General features: G+C 42.2%; 1 protein-coding gene across 1 annotated transcript in view; it reads right to left on the bottom strand.

Moving 5' to 3' along the window:
- Positions 1-19,472, bottom strand: part of LOC135876372 (cytochrome b5 reductase 4) — an 80,576-nt gene that overhangs the window by 30,708 nt on the left and 30,396 nt on the right. Inside the window, exons 9-10 of the mRNA XM_065401561.1 lie at positions 17,804-17,836; positions 16,590-16,712 (exon numbers count right to left, since the gene is read on the bottom strand). Of these exons, the coding sequence (XP_065257633.1) occupies positions 16,590-16,712; positions 17,804-17,836 (156 nt within the window). The remainder of the gene's footprint in view (positions 1-16,589; positions 16,713-17,803; positions 17,837-19,472) is intronic.

Genomic DNA, 19,472 nt, shown 5'->3' with positions numbered 1-19,472 from the left:
CAATGACGGCATGAGTCCTCTTTGCCAAAGCACTGCACTGGAGCTTACACTGAGTTTCCAGTCCACTATGACTCTTAAATCCTTGCAGAGTAACTGCTTTCCAGGATACTGTACCCCATTCTGTAGGTGTGGCCTGCATTCCTTGCTCCTAGATGTATGATCTTGCATTGGGCTGTATTAAAATGCATTTTGTTTGAACTGGCCCAGCTTATCAAACCATTCAGATCACCCTGTATGACTGCCGTGCCGTCCCCATTATTTACTACTCAGCCAATGTTGGCATCATCTGCAAATTTATAAGCAGTGATTTTATATTTACTTCCAGATGAATGATAAAAATCTAGAACAACAGGCCTAGAACCAATCCCCTGTGGAATCCCACTAGAAACACCCTTGTTTGATGAGTTCCTATGGACAACTACTTTGAGATCTGTTAGCCTGTTCTTAGTCCATTTAACATGTGCTGTACTGATACCATTTAGTGCTCATTTTTTAGTCAAACATTGTGGCATTAAATGAAATGTCTTAAAATCTAAGTATATTACATCTATGCAGTTATTTTTATCAACTAAGCTTGTAATCTTAAAGAATGAAATCAGATTGTTTGACAAGACCCATTTCCTATAAAACCACGTGGACTGGCATTAATTCTATTACCATCCCTCAATCCTTTATTGATTCACTCCTGTATCAGTGTTTCCATTACCTTCCCCAGGACTGATGTCAGACTAACTTGTCTATAATTACCCGGGTCATTCTGCTTGTCCTTTTGAATATTGATACAACATTAGCATTCTTCCAGTCTTCTGGAATTTCCCCAATATGCCGAGATTTAACAAAAGTTAACATTTGGCGTGAGAGCTCCTCAGTCAACTCTTTTGGGAATCTGGGGTGAAAATAATCCAGACCTGCTAATTTTAAAATGTTCATCTCTAGTAGATGGTGTTTAACATCTTCCTTGGTTACTAATGGACTGAAAAGTACTTAATCATCCTTAGAAGATTCAAAAATATCATCCTTCTTTCCAAATACAAAACAGAAATATGTATTGAACATTTCTGCATTAACAGTTTTATCATCTCCATCTAACTAATGGGTTTATACCATCACTGGGATTTCTTTTGTTCCTTATATTCTTATCTCCTTATTGTCCTTAGCCCTGTCAGACAAGGATTTTTCTGTGATGTCTTTAGCTTCCTTTATCAGTTTTCTATACTTCATAACTTCCAATTTATATTGGTTGCTTTCTATTTCCCATTTGATTAACAGATTATAAAACCAGAAGGAACCCTTGCGATCATCTAATCTGACCTGCACAACACAGGCCATGTGACTTTCCTGAATTAATTCTTGGTTGAACTACAGCATCTCTCTCTTAGAAAAACATCCAATTTTTATTTAAAGATTGCCATGGATGGAGAATCCACCACAACCACTGGTAAGTTGTTTTAATGGTTAAATACCCTTACTAGAAATAAGGAACAAATTTTTAACAGTACCCGCTTCTGTGCTTTATTAGGTAGCACAATGATCCATATGCATTCAAGATCCTGTGATTTTGAGTTATTAATAACACAAAACAGGTGGTATGTTTAATATCCAGTTCCACCATCCATCCCCTCCCACCTCTTTTATCTATTGTATCCTTCCAAACAGGTTATAACCAGTTATTTTAACATTCCAATAGTCTCAACAGGTTTCAGTAATGCCAATTATAACAAATTTCTTCTCATCAATGAGAATTTCTGATTGTTCTTGTTTGTTACCCAGACTTTTAGCATTGGTGTAAAACCAATTAAAAAAACCCTCTTCTCCTCACATTCTTTGTCACATCAGTTCAATTTGTTTGTATGTGGGAGGGAGACTTTGTAGCAGACTGCAACTCCAGGAAACATGTGGAATACCTAGAAAGGATTTCTTTTCTGAAGGGAGGTGCAAAAAGGAGCAAAGGTGGAGTGAAGATACAAGTGAATTTCCTCAAGACCAAGCCTTATACATACTTAACTGCATTTCGGGAGTAGTTGAGAAGACAAAATGTGGGGAGAAGAGAGAAAGCCAAGAGCATGTTTAGTATGACAATATAAAATGTTTGTTCAGGTCCTGAAAGATTTTGTTTAAAAAACAAATAATGAAAGTAATAAAGAATTGGGGGCGATAACTGGCTAACAGGTTTCTTCTCAGTCTTTGACTAAGATATTAAACCAAGGTAAGTTCTTGATGTGGCTGGTCAGGTGGAAAATAAAGATTATGTGCACTTTTGAGAGAGTGGGGAGATGGGGAAGGAAGGGAGGGAAAAAGAGTAGAAAAATCTCCGTGTTGTGGCTAAAATTTTCTCTCGATAAAAATTAGTCAGAAAATCCTAGCCAGTATGTCAGCTTTTCCAGGTTGGATCTGGCTATAACCTTTATTTACATAGTCACTTTACAATGATTTCCTAACTTGCCATGCTAGATGCTTTGTGAAGCCTTATTTTTTTCCCCTACTGTATAAAAACAAATATTCTACTCTGCATCAGAAAACAAGGATTTTTATATCATATCACCCTGTCTAAGCTACCCCCCACACAAAATCCACATTTCATAAAATACTATTTGATTTTTCTATTGAGTTTTAACTACTGCATACTTTCTGAGGTGATGACATAATTGTGATTGTAACCCAACTAATTTAGAATTCGATATATACACACACAGTGTTAGAGAGACAAGGTGGATGAGGTAATATCTTTTACTGGACCAACTTCTCTTTAACCAATAATAAGAGATATTACCTCACCCATCGTGTCTCTCTAATATCCTGGGACTGACATTACTACAACTACACTGTCTACACAGTGTTGTCACTTTAATTGTTGTGGTCAACAGGAATAAAAAAAAAAAAAAAAAGGAGAAAAGCAATGCCCCAGCTGCCCAGGAACACACATGCAATATTTTCTCAGCCCATTCCCAGCAATGAATCTTTTTAAAAGGGACCCTAGATGAATTTACATTTACTTTTGAAATGGTGATCAGCCATAATGTTTCATACTTTAAAAAAAACTAAATTAAATGCTTTTTGCGGCATTTTCCACAAAAGCTGCATCACTGTGCTAGTGTATGGGAACCAGGAAATGAAGCTAGAAAATCTAATTTCATTGTCCAAACTGAATGAAGTACAAATAGTAAACAAAAAGCATTAAAGATTGAAAGTTATTTAAATGGTTGAATATGGATTAATTTAAGTAATAAGTAACAAAAATATTTTACTAAGTATGATTTTTGCCTAATAGTGTTTCTTTAAAGAGTCTCTTATATAAAGCAGGTGTTGGTAGCATAGTGTTGAAGTGCTTGCCTGTCACCTCTGGGGCCTGGGTTCGATTCCCACCTGGCACAGCAGTATGAATATGTTGTGATGATCTCAACCTATCTCCTGATGGGTGGATTTCCATACCACGCACTTTCCAGAAAACTACCTACAAGAAAATCACGTCTCAATGACTGGAAGAATAGAATAGATGCTATGTTCTACCACTGTACTAAGTGTATTTCAGTGGGTACATGCTGCCTTTATTCTACAAATATATGTTCTAACAGAATGTCAGTAACATGAATCTCAGTTTTTTGTTTACGCTTTAATGGAGAGATATGCCTAACCAGGGCCGCCCGGGGGGGGGCGCAAGTGGGGCAATTTGCCATGGGCCCCACAGGGGCACCGCGAGCCCTGGCCGAGAATCCCTTCCCTGGCTAGAGGTGCCTTTTTACTTACCCGGTGGTGGTCCGGGTCTTCAGTGGCATTTCGGCAGCGGGGGGCCCTTCAGTCACTCCGGGTCTTCGGCGGCATTTTGGCGGCGGGTCCTTCAGTGCTGCCAAAGACGCGGAGCGACTGAAGGACCCGACGACGACGACTCGGAGCGCTGCCCGGTGAGTATGTCTGCTCCCCCGCTTTGCCCCAGGCCCCCTGAATCCTCTGGGCGGCCCTGTGTCTAACTACAGTGAAGATTAAAATCAATTGATTATTCAATTGATTCTCTTTAAAGTATCATCTAATTGCTGATACATACCTTCCATACAACATTTGACTTCAAATATTACCTACATTGCAACATAGAACAAAAACTAACAAAAGAGAGGGCACTGTCACCACCTATGTATAACTATTTCTCAAGAAAATCTCTAGCACTTGGTCTTTAAAAAGAGGAATAAGCCTGGTAGAATAAATGTCTTAAAATCTCAAAGGATTTCTCTTGAAGCATTTCTCTGTATCAATCAGTCCTGAGGTATACCTGTATTTTTTCTTGGAAATATTGAAATAATTTTTTTGTAAATTGGTTCCCTTTAGAAGTTTACCTGTCATAATTCCTAGACTACTATAACTATTTAACTTGACTCTGTCTTACCAACACAAGAAAAAAAAATTCTGCAGCAAGGTTGAAATCTAGTCAAAGACTTGTTTAGATTTCCATATGTCTGAATTTCCATACAGAAGACCATAACGACTGCACCAAAATAAATACCATACTATTTCAATCAGAAAGTCAGCTAAAATGTACAGCAAACAAGTCAATTCCTTAAATTAAGAAGAACTATTTTTCCATTGCTTCATTCTCAAACTATCTTGTCAGTGATGGGTGAGCCCCAGGGAAACCTATTCATTCCTCCATTTAAATAAAAATGTTTTTGCAAAATAACAGCTAAGGCTGGAGGCAATGTTTGGCAAACAAAGATATGCACCTGGTATCAGAGATCTTCATCAGCAGTGCCCGTCGGACCGCACATGTGCACCTCCTCCCTCTAGGGCTGTGAACGGGATGTATATAAGCGTCCAACTGCCCCCCAGTTCTTTCTCTGTTGCAGATCTTATGTTTCAGTTTCAAAGCAGAAGAGAGGACGGTGGGTAGTGGAGCACCCAGAGGGACACACATCTTGAAGAACCTCAATTACTGCACAGGGCAAGTAACCTTTTCTTCGAGTGACATCCCAATGGGTGCTCCACTGTAGGTGACTAGAAAGCAGTGCCCCTCACTGGAAGGCTGGGGCTTTGGAGCAGCATTTACTACAGATGATAGGACAGTATGTCCTAGAACAGTATCTGCTGCGCCATCATGAGTAATGGTGCAGTGACGGGCAAAGGTGTCTGCTGATGCCTATGTGGCTGCTTTGCAAATGTCGGCAACAGGGACATTACTGAGAAAAGCAATGGAGGTGGAGACCGAGCAGGTGGAATGTGCTCTAATTCCAGAAGGAGGTTGTCAATTGTGTAGTTGGCAGGACAGATGTATACACTGCGTGATCCACTTGGAAAGGCGTTGCTTTAGAGATGGCTGCGCCCTTGTATCTTTTGGCAGTTGAAGGAAATAAATGTGGCAATTTTCAGAAAGGTTTAGTTCTGTCCAGGTAGAAAGCTAACACGTGTCTGACGTCCAGGGTGTGCAGTGCTGCCTCCTGTTGGTTGCCATGAGGCTTCAGAAAGGAGCAAGAAAGGTGGATAGATTGACTCATATGGAAAGAGGATGGAACCTTGGGTAAAAATTTGAGATGTGGATGTAGCATAACTTTGTCTTTCTGAAAAGGTGTGTACAGAGGATATGCCATAAGGGCACCAATTTCGCCGACCTGTTGGGCAGACGTGATAGCGACAAGAAATGCCATTTTCATCTATAAGTGAATGTAGGAGCATGTTGCCATTGGTTCGAACGGAGGTCTAGTAAGAGAGTGTAGGATGAGGCCAGGGTCCCAGGCCGGGTTTGGATCCTGTATGTGAGAGTAAAGATTTTGGAGGCCCTTCAGGAAATGTTTCATGAGTGGGTGTTTGAAGACGGAGTGGGCATCTATGTGGTAGTGGAAAGTTGTGAGGGCTGCCAAATGCATACAAATGAAGCTGGTCGATAATCCTGATTGTTTAAGGTGTAAAATATAGTCCAGGATAAGTGGCAGTGGAGAGCTTATTGCGTTGACCTGATGGGAGGCGCACCAGCACTGGAATCTAACCCATTGGTGGAGGTACAATGTGTCTAGCCATGTTGTGACTGCTATTCAAGAGTATCTGTCTATCTGCTTCCAAAGAGGTTATTTCCGAATCCCGGAACCATGGAGGAGCCATGTTTCAGGTGAAGAAGTTGTGGATTGCGGTTGAGGATGTGACCTGCATCCTGTGAAAGGACTCATGGAGTTGGATGGAGAGAGATCGGTTGGCATGCCATCATGCGAAGGAGGTAAGTATACCAAATCAATTGTGGCCATGTTGGAGTTATAAGGATGACATGGGCTTGGTCCCCCTGTATCTTGTAGAGTACTCAAAACAGAAGGGGAAGGAAGGGAAGGCATAGAGCAGTAGCGCATCCCATAAGATGAGGCATGCATCTCCCAGAGATCTGTGTCCCAGTCCTGCCCTTGAGCAAAATTGAGTATTTTTCGGTGTGGCAAAAAGATCTATAGTGGGGAATCCCCAGCACTTGAAGATGAGCTGACAGATTCATGTATCCAGTTCCCACTCGTGCTTGTGGGATAATCTCCTGCTCAATGAGTCCGCAGTGTTTTGGTTTCCAGGGAGGTATGTGACCGAGTTGGTGATGTTGTGCTGGATACACCAGTTCCATAATTTCAATGCCTCCAAGCATGAAGAGTGGGCCCTTACTCTGCCTTGCCTGTGGATGTAAAACAGGCAGGCAACATTGTCCATCACAACTCTGATGATGCAATGTGTAATAAGTGGGAAGAAATGTCGGCAGGCATTCCGACCGCTCATAGCTCTAGGAGGTTGATGTATAGGGTGTATTCGGTTAAGAACTATCTGCCCTGCACTGTATGAGTGTGAAGGTGCACTTCCCCAACTGATTTAAGGGGCATCAGTTATTAGAATCATGATCAGCACCGGTTGAAGGATAGGAACCCCAACACCGACGTTCTTGGGCTGTGTCCACCAAGTAGGGAGTCCTTAGCCCTCCTTGGCAAGGATAAGAATTTGTGCAGGCTGTGTCTGTGAGATATGTATATTGTACATAGCCATGCCTGAAGATATCACATGAGTAACCGTGTGTACTTTACCACATACGTGGCTGCTGCCATATGGCCGAGTAGCTGGAGATATATCCTGGCAGAGATCTGGGGGCAGGCTCATACCATGTATACAAGATTGACTATGGTCGAATATCTGTGAGCTGGCTTCTATGGCATCCAACTGTGCCCCAACGAACTCCAGGTATTGTACCACCATTAAAGTAGATTTCTCCAAGTTCACACAAAGGCCAAGATTCGTGAAAAGGTCCATCGTCACACGGATGGAACGAAGAGCATCTGTTGCAAATGGAGACTTGAGGAGATGGTCATCTTTGTGTGGAAAGATGACACACCCTGTTTGTGTAGGTAGGCAGCAACTACTGCAAGGACCTTGGAAAATACACGAGGGGCCGCTGACAGTCTGAAAGGCAGTACTTTGTACTGATAGTGGTCAGTGCTTATGGTGAACTGAAGAAACTATCTGTGGGCAGATGTATTGTGATATGGAAATACGCATCTTGGACACATCGATGGCTGAGAACCAGTCTCCCTGTTCTCGTGCTGGGATAATGGTAGAGAGAGTAACCATCTTGAAGCACTGCAGTTTGATTAACTTGTTTAAGTTTTGAAGGGCCAGGATTGGTCGCCACTTGCCAGATTTCTTCTGGATCAGAAAATAATGGGAGTGTTGGGAAGGGACCAGTTCTATGACTCCCAGTTGCAGAAGATGATCTATTTCTTCTCATAGAATGGGGTAGTGAGATGGGTCCCTGAAAAGGGACAGGAAAGGATAGTGGCGGGGCAGGATAGAACAGAAAGGGGTGAAGTATCCTTCCCTGATGATCTCTAGAACCCACCAGTCCGATGTATTTAGCCTCCATGATGGAAAGAGCGGAGCTAATCAGTTGCCAAATGGGTGGGACGTCAAGATGGTTGGTGTGACTGAAACAGGGGAAGGTATCTTGACCACACCTTCAAAATTGTTGTTTGGCTAGAGGTGTGTGAGAAGTAGCCCATTGAGGAGTTACCTGTCTGCATTTGGTAGGGGGCTTTTGTCACCAGCATTGAATGTCATAGTGCCACTGGGAGTGTACTGCAATGGTTGTGATCATGGGGGAAGTTGGTATTTCTGCAGGTGTCTCTTTGGCACTGATGTGTAAATACTGAGAGAGCGGAGAGTAGCTCAGGAGTCTTTAAGGGAGTGTAGCGAATCACTCATATGCTCCGTGAATAATTTGGGGTCCTCAAAGGGTAGGTCCCTCCACACTAGTTTGTACCTCCTTAGGAAGGCCAGAGAGGTGCAGACTATGGCAGTCACGATGGAATGGGCAGAAGTATCCACAGAGTCTAGAGAGACTTCTAAGGCTGTATGGGCCAAAAGGTGTCCCTCAGATATGAGCGCATGGAATTGTTCTTTCATGGCATCAGGAAGGTCTTGGCAGAGTTCCTCTATTTTAGAGTAGTTGAGGTAGTTGTACTTAGCCATAAGAGCCTCATAATCAGAGATGCAAAAATGGAGCATGGCGGATGAATAAGTCTTGCGTCCAAATAAATCTAATCATTTTCAGTCTCTGTCCTGATGGGTGGATTGATATTGGCGTCCTTTTTCTTGCACCGTATTAACTACTAAGGAATTTGTAGTGGGATGAGAGAAAAAAAATTCCATATCTTTTGCGGGAACATAATATTTTTTGCCTGCCCGTTTTCAGGTGGGAGGGATAGACGCCGGGGTCTGCCAGAGCACTTTAGGAGGGGCCTTGTTAATAGGTAGGACTATTTTGGATGAGGAAGATGTGTGCAGGATATCAAGTAATTTATGTTGCTGATCTTTCACTTTCTCCAAAGGAATCCGGATGAAGTTTGAAGTCGTCAGCAGAAGTAGAAGGTGGAGTCATGATAAGGTTATCAGGGGAAAAGGAGGAGAAATAGTGTTGGTGGAGCTTCCTCTTCCTGTTCTTCATCTTCATCTGTTACTGGGGGAGGCTCAGTCTCTGGTGGTCAAAAAACTGATGGAGAAGGCAAAGATGTAGGTTTCCAGCTTTGCTCCACAAGAGGCTTCCTGAACTGTGCCCTGTACATGACCCAGGAGTCCCAGTATGGCCAACGTGGAGGGAGTGGAATGTGGGGTTGCATCCACGGTTGTCCATGCCAGGGTTCTGGTCCAGGTATGGACTGTGAATAGTGAAGACACGCAGAAGAAGTTGCTTGCGCCTGTCTTGAGTAAAAAGACATGATGAAGCACTCCTCTTCTCATCCTCATCACTGGGAAAGGGAGGTGCCGTCCTCGAAGGAGAAAGGGAAGAATGTCATGTGTCTGGAGAGAAGGGTGGGAGTGGGGAGAAGTTGTGTCTGAGCAATGATGACTCAGGCATGTCAGATACAAGTAGGTCTTTAGGGTATCTGAATTCCTGGGGAGGAGGAAGGCGCATCATCGGCACCAGTGCATGACTCAGTGCCGAGGGAGAAATACATTCTCCTGAGCAGCCAATAGGTGGAGCTGAAGTCTTGCTCAGTGCAAAGGACTTGATTGATGCAGAGGACTTGTTCAATGCCGATGGCTTCGTGGGTGCTGAGGTCCTGGTTGATGCCAAAAGAGACGTTGGTGCTGGCAGTTTTGTCAGTGCCGTAGCTCCCAAAGTTGGTTTGTCTCGGTCTCCAGAGCCAAGAGACGGTGCAGAGGGCTGTAAATCTGCTCAATTAGGGTCTTTAGACCATTGTTTCATTCCAGTACCAGAGATATTTGGACATCCTGGAGCTATGTCCTCTGTCCATGGATGTTGAGGCAACTGACCTCGCAGGGAATGGTGTTGTGGCAGGCTATGCCTCAGAGAGTGAGGAGGGAGCCTGTTTCTTCTCATCAGAGCGAGAAAGAGATGACTTTCTCTAAGAGAGAGACGTGGGGAATGAGCATCTGTGGAGGAAATCCACAGGGCGTGAAAGCTACACAGGGGGAGAGTCCAGGCCGGGTCCGCTGCTGGTTGCAGTGATTTCTCCATGAGGAGAAGTCATAACCAAATGTTTTGGTCTTTTCTGGCCCTGGCTGTCAAGTCGTGGCAGTGGGAAAACTTTTGTGGGACGTGTCCCTCTCCCAGACAGCGAATATACTGCAGCTGACTGTCTGCTACCAGGAAGGTGACCAAGCAAGAGATGCACCTCTTAAACTCAGGAGTTCTGGGCATAAGGGTGAGGGAAAAGGATTCCTGGTCGGGAAGGGCAGGAAATGGGGAAAGAAAAACCTAAACTATGAAGTAACAATTAAGGCAAAGCGAAAACAAAACAAAAAACAAAAAAACATTTTTTTGCAGACAGAGGAAAGAAGAAGAAAGTATAAAACTACACTAAAACTAACAGGTAAGGCACTATCAAAGGAGGCAAAGGGAGAAGCAGGCTCTGCTGTGGATTCTGTCCCAGACCAAAGGCGGTAGAGAAGCAACTGGTGGTCAGACTGCACAGTGCTGTATATACGTCCCGCTCACAGCAAGAAGGGGGGAGGTGCGTGTTCCGACGGGCACTACTGATGAAGATCTCCAATCCCAGACGCAGGGTGTGCTGCCGCATCTACAATGGAGTACCCATATGGACATCACTCAAAGAAGAACCATTGATAACTACTTTCTGAGTATGGTTTTCCAACCAATTGTTCATCTACCTTATAATAAGTTTATATAGACTAGTTTGTTTATGAGAAGGTCATGTGAGCCAGTATAAAAAGCCTTACTCTAAAGTAAAGAAATATATCACATTTTCTACTTCCCCCTATCCACAAGGCTTGTTACTTAACAAAGAAGGATATTATGCTGGTTTGACATTTTTTCTTGACAAAGCCATGTGGACTGTTACTTATTACCTTATTACCTAATAGGTGCTAAACAAACCGATTGCTTCATTACTTGCTCCGTTATCTTTCCACATGCTGAAATTAAGCTGACTGGTCTATAATACCCTGGGTTGTCCTTGTTCCCCTTTTTATAGATAGGTATTTAAAATGAATATACATACAAGTAAATAGCCACTAGAAAAAAAAATCAGACAAGTGCAAACAAGAGTCTCAAATCTCAATTCCCACTACAGTTAAAACAAAATAAATATTATATAGAAAGACCCTGAAAGCATAACAGAAGCTTGCTTAAAAATTCAAACAAGTAAATGTTACAGAAACAAACCAAAAGCTTGCATATTATGTGGCAACGTAAGTCAGAATTTATATGGCACTAGAAAAATTCTCCCATTAAACCCAAAGCAATTTTTATTAAAGAAAATGTCTCTTCACTACATGATGTAATCAACAGGAAACAAACAGCAAGACAATAAATAGTTGGAAAAAATGAGACAGCATAAATGGAAACCCCACTACCAATGTTTAGAGACCATTACCTAACTGAGTAACCTTGCATCCAATAACAGGATCTCTCATTCAAGTTATATGATAGTATGGAAACATTTGAAGCAATATGGTCCTTGCACTGGAACACACCAGTAATGCTGTCAAAATACATATGGCCAATCTTGAATAAAATCAAATATGAAATATAATATTTCAAGACAGCATGACTGTTTCCCAATCTGTCCATAGATTTTTTTTATCCCTACAGTTATATCTGAAAAGAAACTTACATTGTTTTAAATCTGAATTAAGTAATTTTTCAAAAAGAGAAGAGAGTATTATCAGAGGGAGCAGAGATTTGGGGGAGAGGGGTGCTGAAGGGAGCCAGCTGAGTATCCCTAAACCTTTCCCTCTTGGCTCCACTGCAAGTTAAAGATGCACAAGGGCCATGCCTACTCCCCTCGCAGATATTTCCCCCACCACTTATATGTGGGAAGAGGAAGATGCTTGTATGCCGCAAAGTGGCCTTGCAGACCAGACAACCCACCTCATAGTGCATAACTTTAAGCATATGGGTACGTTTTTGCAGAATTAGGAGTCAAGCCTCTTGGCTCCATGTTTCTGATCAAAGAAGCCATCTCTTTACCTAAAGATTTCTATTAGTACATAAGGGGTTTTTTTATAGCCCCATTAAATCAAAAGATGCATTATTAATATAACTGGCTACATCGAATAGTATCTCATATTCAGAGATTCTCTTCTACTACACTTCTGATCAAGGATTTCTGTAGGCCGTCCAATTAGGAATAATCTGCCTTGAATAAACTTTAACTTCATTTATCAGATCTTCTCATCAAAGAAATACTGAACCTCTTACACAAAGTTTGCTCGTTACTGTCTATATACTTGACCACTAATTAATTTGAAAGTCTAGATCAGTGGTTCCCAAACTTGTTCCGCCGCTTGTGCAGGGTAAGCACCTGGCGGGCCGGGCCAGTTTGTTTACCTGCCGCGTCCGCAGGTTCGGCCGATCGCGGCTCCCAGTGGCCGCGGTTCGCTGCTCAAGGCCAATGGGAGCTGCTGGAAGCAGCAGCCAGTATGTCCTTCGGCCCGTGCCGCTTCCAGCAGCTCCCATTGGCCTGGAGCAGCGAACGGCGGCCAGTGGGAGCCGCGATCGGCCGAACCTGCGGACGCGGCAGGTAAACAAACTGGCCCAGCCCGCCAGGGGCTTTCCCTGCACAAGCGGCGGAACAGGTTTGGGAACCACTGGTCTAGATTATTCAGATGTGTACAAACAACAATTCTCTAGGAAATTTGTTTCTCTCAGAAAAACGGTTTTGCATACCCACAGATAATTTTACACTCAAAGACAGGGAGATTACCCTTCATAAGAGTGAACAGAATTCCTTACACTGTAAGGAAGTACCAGTTTCCAACATTGTTATTTTAACAATGTCATAGTTTGCTCATTTAGAGGTAGAAGCAAAAGCAGGGCATTTCAGAGTAAGGGACATTACTTACTACCACCATGTATGTAGATTGAAAGGGCTATTTAGGACTAAGTCAAGTTTTTCTTTTAGGGGCTCAAATTTTAGGGTTATGAGAGTCAGGGGGTTGGATCTTGAAGGTTTTTCTGCAAACTATATCGGAGGTGTTTAGAAGCTTTTATTCTGAGACTCCTAAAATTGTTTTCAATATTCTCTCTTTCCTTTCTTCCAACCCTAGAAATGGGGAAACCCATAGACAGCACGCTTCTTCCAAATCAATGCAATTTAAAGCCACAGAATAACCAGAAAACTCCTCACAGAAAAAAAAAAAATCAATTTTAAAGTGGAGACAGCTCTGATTAACTAAACTACCTGGAACACTTGTGTCAGGGCTAATTCCCCACTCTGGAACTTCGAGTGCAGAAGGTGGGGGCCCGCAAGGATTCAAAAAATTAATACTGGCCACTCCAGGCCCATATTAAACTCCCAAGGTTACAGCTTCTCTCTGACCTTGGATGGGTAGATGCTGCCACCACCCAAGTGCAGAACCCCTTTGAGAACCCAGGAAGCAATTTCACCCCATCTTCAGGGAAGAGAGGAGAAAGAGGAAAAAAAAGAAAAGAAATCAACTGTTGCCACCAGCTAATTAAACAACATGTGCACAAGCCTCTTAAGACACAAAAATCCAATTCAGTTCTTAAAAAAGGTAAATTTTATTAATAAAAAAAGAAAGAAAATATATCTAGGAACTTAAGCTATTGCTAGGTTTAAAAAAAAAACCTACAAGGATTAAGCATCAAGAATAGCTTTCTTGAGGTCCAGCTTAAAGGTTACAAGCAAACAAAAGCTTTTGGGGGTTAGCACAGAGGAATCCACAAGCCATAACGAAATAAAAGGAATAAACCTAATCACATCTTCCTAGACATTTCCTGATCTACTTACATATCTGGGGTTTTTTAAATGAGTAGTTTCTAGGTATGATACTAATGATTTTCTTCATACTGGGCCCAAGCTCTTACAGCATAGCTCTGTCCTGTCGACCTCAACAACAGAATGACAGACAGACAAATGGGGAGTCGTTTCAATTTTAAAAAGTTCTAGCCTTCCCATTGGCTCTTTTGGCCAGGTTCCCACTCACTTCCTTTTACCTGTGCACAGCAGTGAGACATTTTAACCCTTTACAGGTAGAGCAATTAGAGAACAGCCACTAAGAGGGTTTTATAGCTACTGGCTGGCCAGGTGTCCATAAAAGGGAGCTACTCTCCCCCCCCCCTTCATTTATCACAACTTGTGCCTCGTGTGACTTTATACACATCATGCGGGAGTCAAAAACACTTGTGTCTCGGTACATCTGTGGAATAGGTCTTCAAAAATTGTTGCAATTGTTCTGATTCAGACTGGGACCTCTGCAACCAGCCTATAGTTATCCCTTCCCCTGGTTTCATCCACAGGGCCATCTGTGAAATGACCATGGCCTGTGAGGATATTTCTTCATTTTTTAAAATCCCATTTTATTTTAATAATGTATAGTTCAGAAATATTAAAAATAAAGGTTACAACTCAGGTTATATTCCAGGTAGTGAATAACTTGGTTAATCGGCGTATCTCCACTTTAAAAATTGAGACAAGTTTTCTTGCTACGAGCACCATCTCTTATATTTATAAAATCTGATCTCAGGGAGGAACAGTCAACAGATTCTGAAGCTGAACTCACTACCACCAGGAAAATGAGCTTTCACATAAGAAACAAGCTCAGAGGTACTGAGTGCCACAAAAGTCGCTTTCCACTGGCTTTGTCAGACCACATTAATATTCCAGGACACCAGGGCTCTTAATTTTGGGATAGGAAGGATCAAAGTGTAAAGCACCACATGTACGAGGCAAAGAGGCTTCAAAGAGACTAATCTACCTTTGTTTAATTCATGATAACCCAGCATTTTTCTGCCAAATGAAACAAGATGATCTCAAAACAAGTCACTTTTGAATAGGGGCATGCAGAGGGGTCAATATGGGCCAATCAGCACACCACAAAACAGTTGAAGCATTGGCAAGACAGATTTCAAGAAAAAGGAACAATCTGAGCCCCATCCTCAAAACACCAAGTTCCCTGGGCACAGCGTCTATCGGCATGATCTCACTATCCCAAAAGGGATGTATCTGTAGTAACCACAGTTTGAGTTGAAGGCATTTAGAAATCCATTCCTTAGCCGACAGTTACCATCAGGCTACCACTACAACCAAGAGGCCCAGAGGTCATCCATCACCCAAATGCAATGTTCCCTGCACTGCTTATTTTACTGGGATGTCAATGTCCACTTAAGTATTCTCAAGTGGCTATGAAGCAGAGGTATTATGATGAGATCCAACAATGGCAGAATGGTCCAAGCTGCCACCTGCTGGCTCTCCCATGTCCTTTCTGCAGATAAGAAAGGTCTTGGATTCTGACCTGGGACAGGAAGCCTTTCAGTTGAGCTCTGTCTAACAGAGCTTCTACATACTCTACTCCTGGGGGAATCCTATGTGACTGCGCGCCTACAGAAAATACCTGCTATTCCCTGAAGAAAACGGCAGGGAAGCAAAGGAAAGCTGCACGGGGGTGGGGCAGAGGGGAACGACCATAGGTGCAATTTTGGGGGAGGGATTGCCCCCCCAAACAGAGGCACGGGGCTACATGCCACTGCCCTCGCCCCTTCATTTCTGCAAATGCAATGCTGCCCAGCTGAAGGAGGCTGCGTCTCAGCTCTGCTGACTCTGCAGCTAAACACCACTTCCTGGGTCCTAGTGCCAGTCGTGCTCCCCTTCTGTGTGCTGGGAGCTTTCCTGTTTTCTGTGCAACAGAGAGTGCCTGCAGTGGGGCTGGGTAAGGGGGAATGGGGGGAAGAGGCAGTGGGGAAGGAAGGGGGGTGGAATAGGGCAGGGGAAGGAGAATGTGGGAGTGAGGGATGGGGCAGTGGGATGAAATGGGGAAAAAAAGGAGATAGGGGAATCACGGTGGGAAGCGGGAGATCTGGATGCACAGGGGCTCGTTGGGGGGTTCCGGGTACAGGGGCAATGGGACTCTGCAGGGGATCCAAGTGAAGGTGGTTGGGTCTCAGCGGGGGGGGGGGGGGGATCTGGGTGTGGGGGGCTCATCGGGGGAGTCCAGGTATAGGTGGGTAGGGCTTGTCAGGATGACGGTTCGATGGCCCTGCTTAACAGGGGAGCCCCGGCTGCTGCCGAGGGGATGCTGCATACCGGGCTCCCTGAGCCACCCGCACCCAGAGTGCCACACACAGAAACCTCTCACCCCACGCCTGGATCCCCCCCACACTAAGCCCCTCCACACATGGATCCTGCAGAGCTGAGCCAGCCCACCCACACCTGGGCCCCAGGGTGTTCCCGGAGCTGTGTCACAGTCGGATGCAGCCTCACTGCGAGTCCCTGTACCGGGGAGGTGGGAGCTTCAGGGTGATCTCTCACCTCAATGCAGCCAGTGACCTGTGCTCCCACTGCCATGCGCTAGAGCGACATTTATTTACTGACAAATAAAATTTGCAGAATGTTGCAGCATTTTAAAATATTGTGCACATAATTTTTATTTTTTGGCACAGAATTTCCTCAGGAGTAATACTCTCGACCAGAAAATCTCTTTACATTAGCCTGAAGGCTTGACTATAAAAGGCAAGGGAGACAACACAGATCTGTCCCCCATTCCTTGGGAATCCTATTTTGGACCAGTTGGTAAAATAGGTTTGGAAGGTCCTTGCCTCAAATGTGGTTGAGAAGAGAAACGCACTGTCCTGTATAACAAATGAGACTATTTACCTCTGTCTGTGCACTTGATAAATGAATTATGACTGTTGAGTGGCTGTCCCAGTTTACTCCAAGGAATATTATCTTTTTTCTTCAGGACAATCTCCACCTTTCCCACTTTTTCAGCAATGTGTACTTTAAAAAAAAAAAAAAAAAAAATTCTGGTGAAATTTTGAAGGAAGTTATTTTATTTAGTTTCATTATAATTAAGTTCAGCAAGGACTAGTATCTAATAACCTCTCAAAATATACAAAATTGTTCTGCTACATTAAAATGTCAAATTTCCTTGACATGCTTCAGTATATTATTAAAAACAATAGCTTAGTATGCATGACTAATAACGCATCTACTGTATATTTAGCAAGTACGTTTTGCTCACCTGGTCAAAAAGTTAATGCTCATGATTTCAGAGTTATCAATTATTGATACATAGTACCACTTTTTCTGTAATGCATAAGTGACAAGCCCCTCTATTTTATGACTATATTTTAATATGCAGATTAATTTAAAAAACTAATTAATCCAATCTAATGCAAAGTCCTGTATGAAAATATACTACAGAACATGTTTCTAATTACTAAGGAACACATTTTAAAGATACCTCTGGGGACCAGAATAATGCTGACATTCTAACTTAAGTATTTCCAAGGCATCTAGATGTATTCACTTTAAAACTTTAGCGTCCATTGTGATGACTCAAGAAAGCTGACAGTTCAAGAAGGCAGCTGGCCCTACCTGACTCTTAAATAGAACACTTCTAAAAAATTCAAACACTATGTTCACTCTCCAACTACTTAACTGAATATTGGTCTAATTTTACGGAGAGTCCTTTATTATAAATGATATATGCATACATAAAAAATATGGAGGCTCTCTTCCAGCACACCAAGATTTTCCCTGACACAGTTATATTTTCTTTTGAACTACTGTTTCTTAGAACTATATTCTTAATATTGGCATGACATTAGTGCCATGCAGAATCTCTTGAAAATGATACATTCATTCCTGTGGCTTCAAATACAACAATACTGAAAAAATTTAAGTTTTGTTTGACTGTTCAAAATAGCGTGCTGTGTCAAAACATTATTCATAGGCAAAGGTATCATTTATCTGTTAAATATGTGCTAGCCAGATGGAGAAGGGCAGAACAAAGTAGACAGACTTAAGTTTTCATGTTTTGACATTAATGGGGTAGAGAACAGGGAGAAGAGGAGGAAACACCTTACCAGTAATGTCCTCTTGAACTGCATAACTCAGCTCTAAAATGAAGAAAATGCACATCCTCTTATTTAGATATAATTGGAAATCAAATTGCCTTCTCCTTCTATAGTTATCAGCATCTGTGACACTGACAGACCAGCCAACCTGTGTATGACCCATAACAACTTAAGAAGCATTACAATTGTATCCAGACAATTCACTTGTATGTGAATTTCAAAGAGATGTACTAGACTAGCAATCAGTAAACCATTCATTTATAGTAATAGAAATCCAGTGTAGATGTTAAGTGTATTTGTCTGTGTTTACCAATATCCTGTTAGAAGTTTAACAATGTAACCAAATTAGCTTCTAGATACTAATTCCCTTTCATGTCTTAATTGCCTGACATTATGTATGTGAATAGTTCAATTAACTTTAAGATCAAAGATGAGATGGCAAAAAGTTAAGCATTCACTGTAAATTAATATTTGTAAGGTGACAAATATGTCACAATTTACTTAACTCCAGAGTATCAGGATATAAATTAACATCTTGTATGGGAAATGTAGCCAGGATAGCCAGAACAAAATCAATAAAGCCAGGAACAACTTCAGGAGCTTAAATACAGTCTGGAAATCATCAAAATACAACACCAAAACCAAACTTAAGATTTATCAGAGCTGCGTACTTTCAACACTACTTTATAGTGCAGAATGCTGGGGAATGAGGAAGTACATGTCCAAACTATCTTCATTCCATACAACCTGCCTCAGAAAAATCCTCCATATCTTTTGGCTCAGAAAAATCTCAAACCAAGATCTATTGACACAGTGCAGCCAAGAGGATCTGAGCACTATCATTTCCAGGAGGCGTTGGAGATGGATCGGTCATGTGCTTCGGATGGAAACTGATTCCATCACCAGAGTAGCAATAAGATGGACACCTGAAGGCAAGCGAAAATGAGGCCGTCTGAAAACATGGCGAAGAGCTGTGGAAGCCAGGGTGGATACATTCAATGATTTAAAATAATAATAATAAATAATAATAATAATAATTTTTTTTATTTAAATCGGATTTTTGAGGGAAAAACCTATCTAAAGATCGTTTTAATTAAGATACATTATAGCTCAAAGATATCTCATCATGGAATAGGGATTATAAATTCTAATTCTATAGTATGAGACAATATATTCATGTAATGTTTAAGAAAAGTTTTGTAAATGAGTTCCAATAGTTCATAGATTAGGGACCCAATCTCATAGGGTTCCAGGGGCTTCTGTATAGATTATTTAGGTTAATCTTTCGATCTACCCAATGGGACTCAGTGCTCAGTCTAGAAGATACCATCAGAGATACTTAAGATTTGCAGTTCTCAAACTGTGGATTTGTGTCTCCAGGAATAACATGCTTGTTAACAGCAAAAATGTTTTTAAATAAATAAGTAATATACAGAGGTGAGAAACAACAGACCTCAACTCTACTGTCTCTCTGCAAATTTGTGTACACAGAGTCAATCCCTTATCTCTCTCTAAAAGTGCAAAGTTTCAAAAAGTTCAATGAACAGAAGATTGTTGGGGGCGGAACAGATCTGGACAAGGAGAAGAAGTCTGGAGATAAATGTGAGAAGGGAGGGACAGGCAGAGTTTGAGCAGCATATTCCAGAAGTCTTGAGGTCTTTCTGAGTGTAGACGTCAT

Source organism: Emys orbicularis, chromosome 3, assembly GCF_028017835.1.
Source record: "Emys orbicularis isolate rEmyOrb1 chromosome 3, rEmyOrb1.hap1, whole genome shotgun sequence".
Lineage (NCBI taxonomy): Eukaryota > Metazoa > Chordata > Testudines > Emydidae > Emys > Emys orbicularis.
This window is presented reverse-complemented; position numbering and strand designations above follow the sequence as displayed.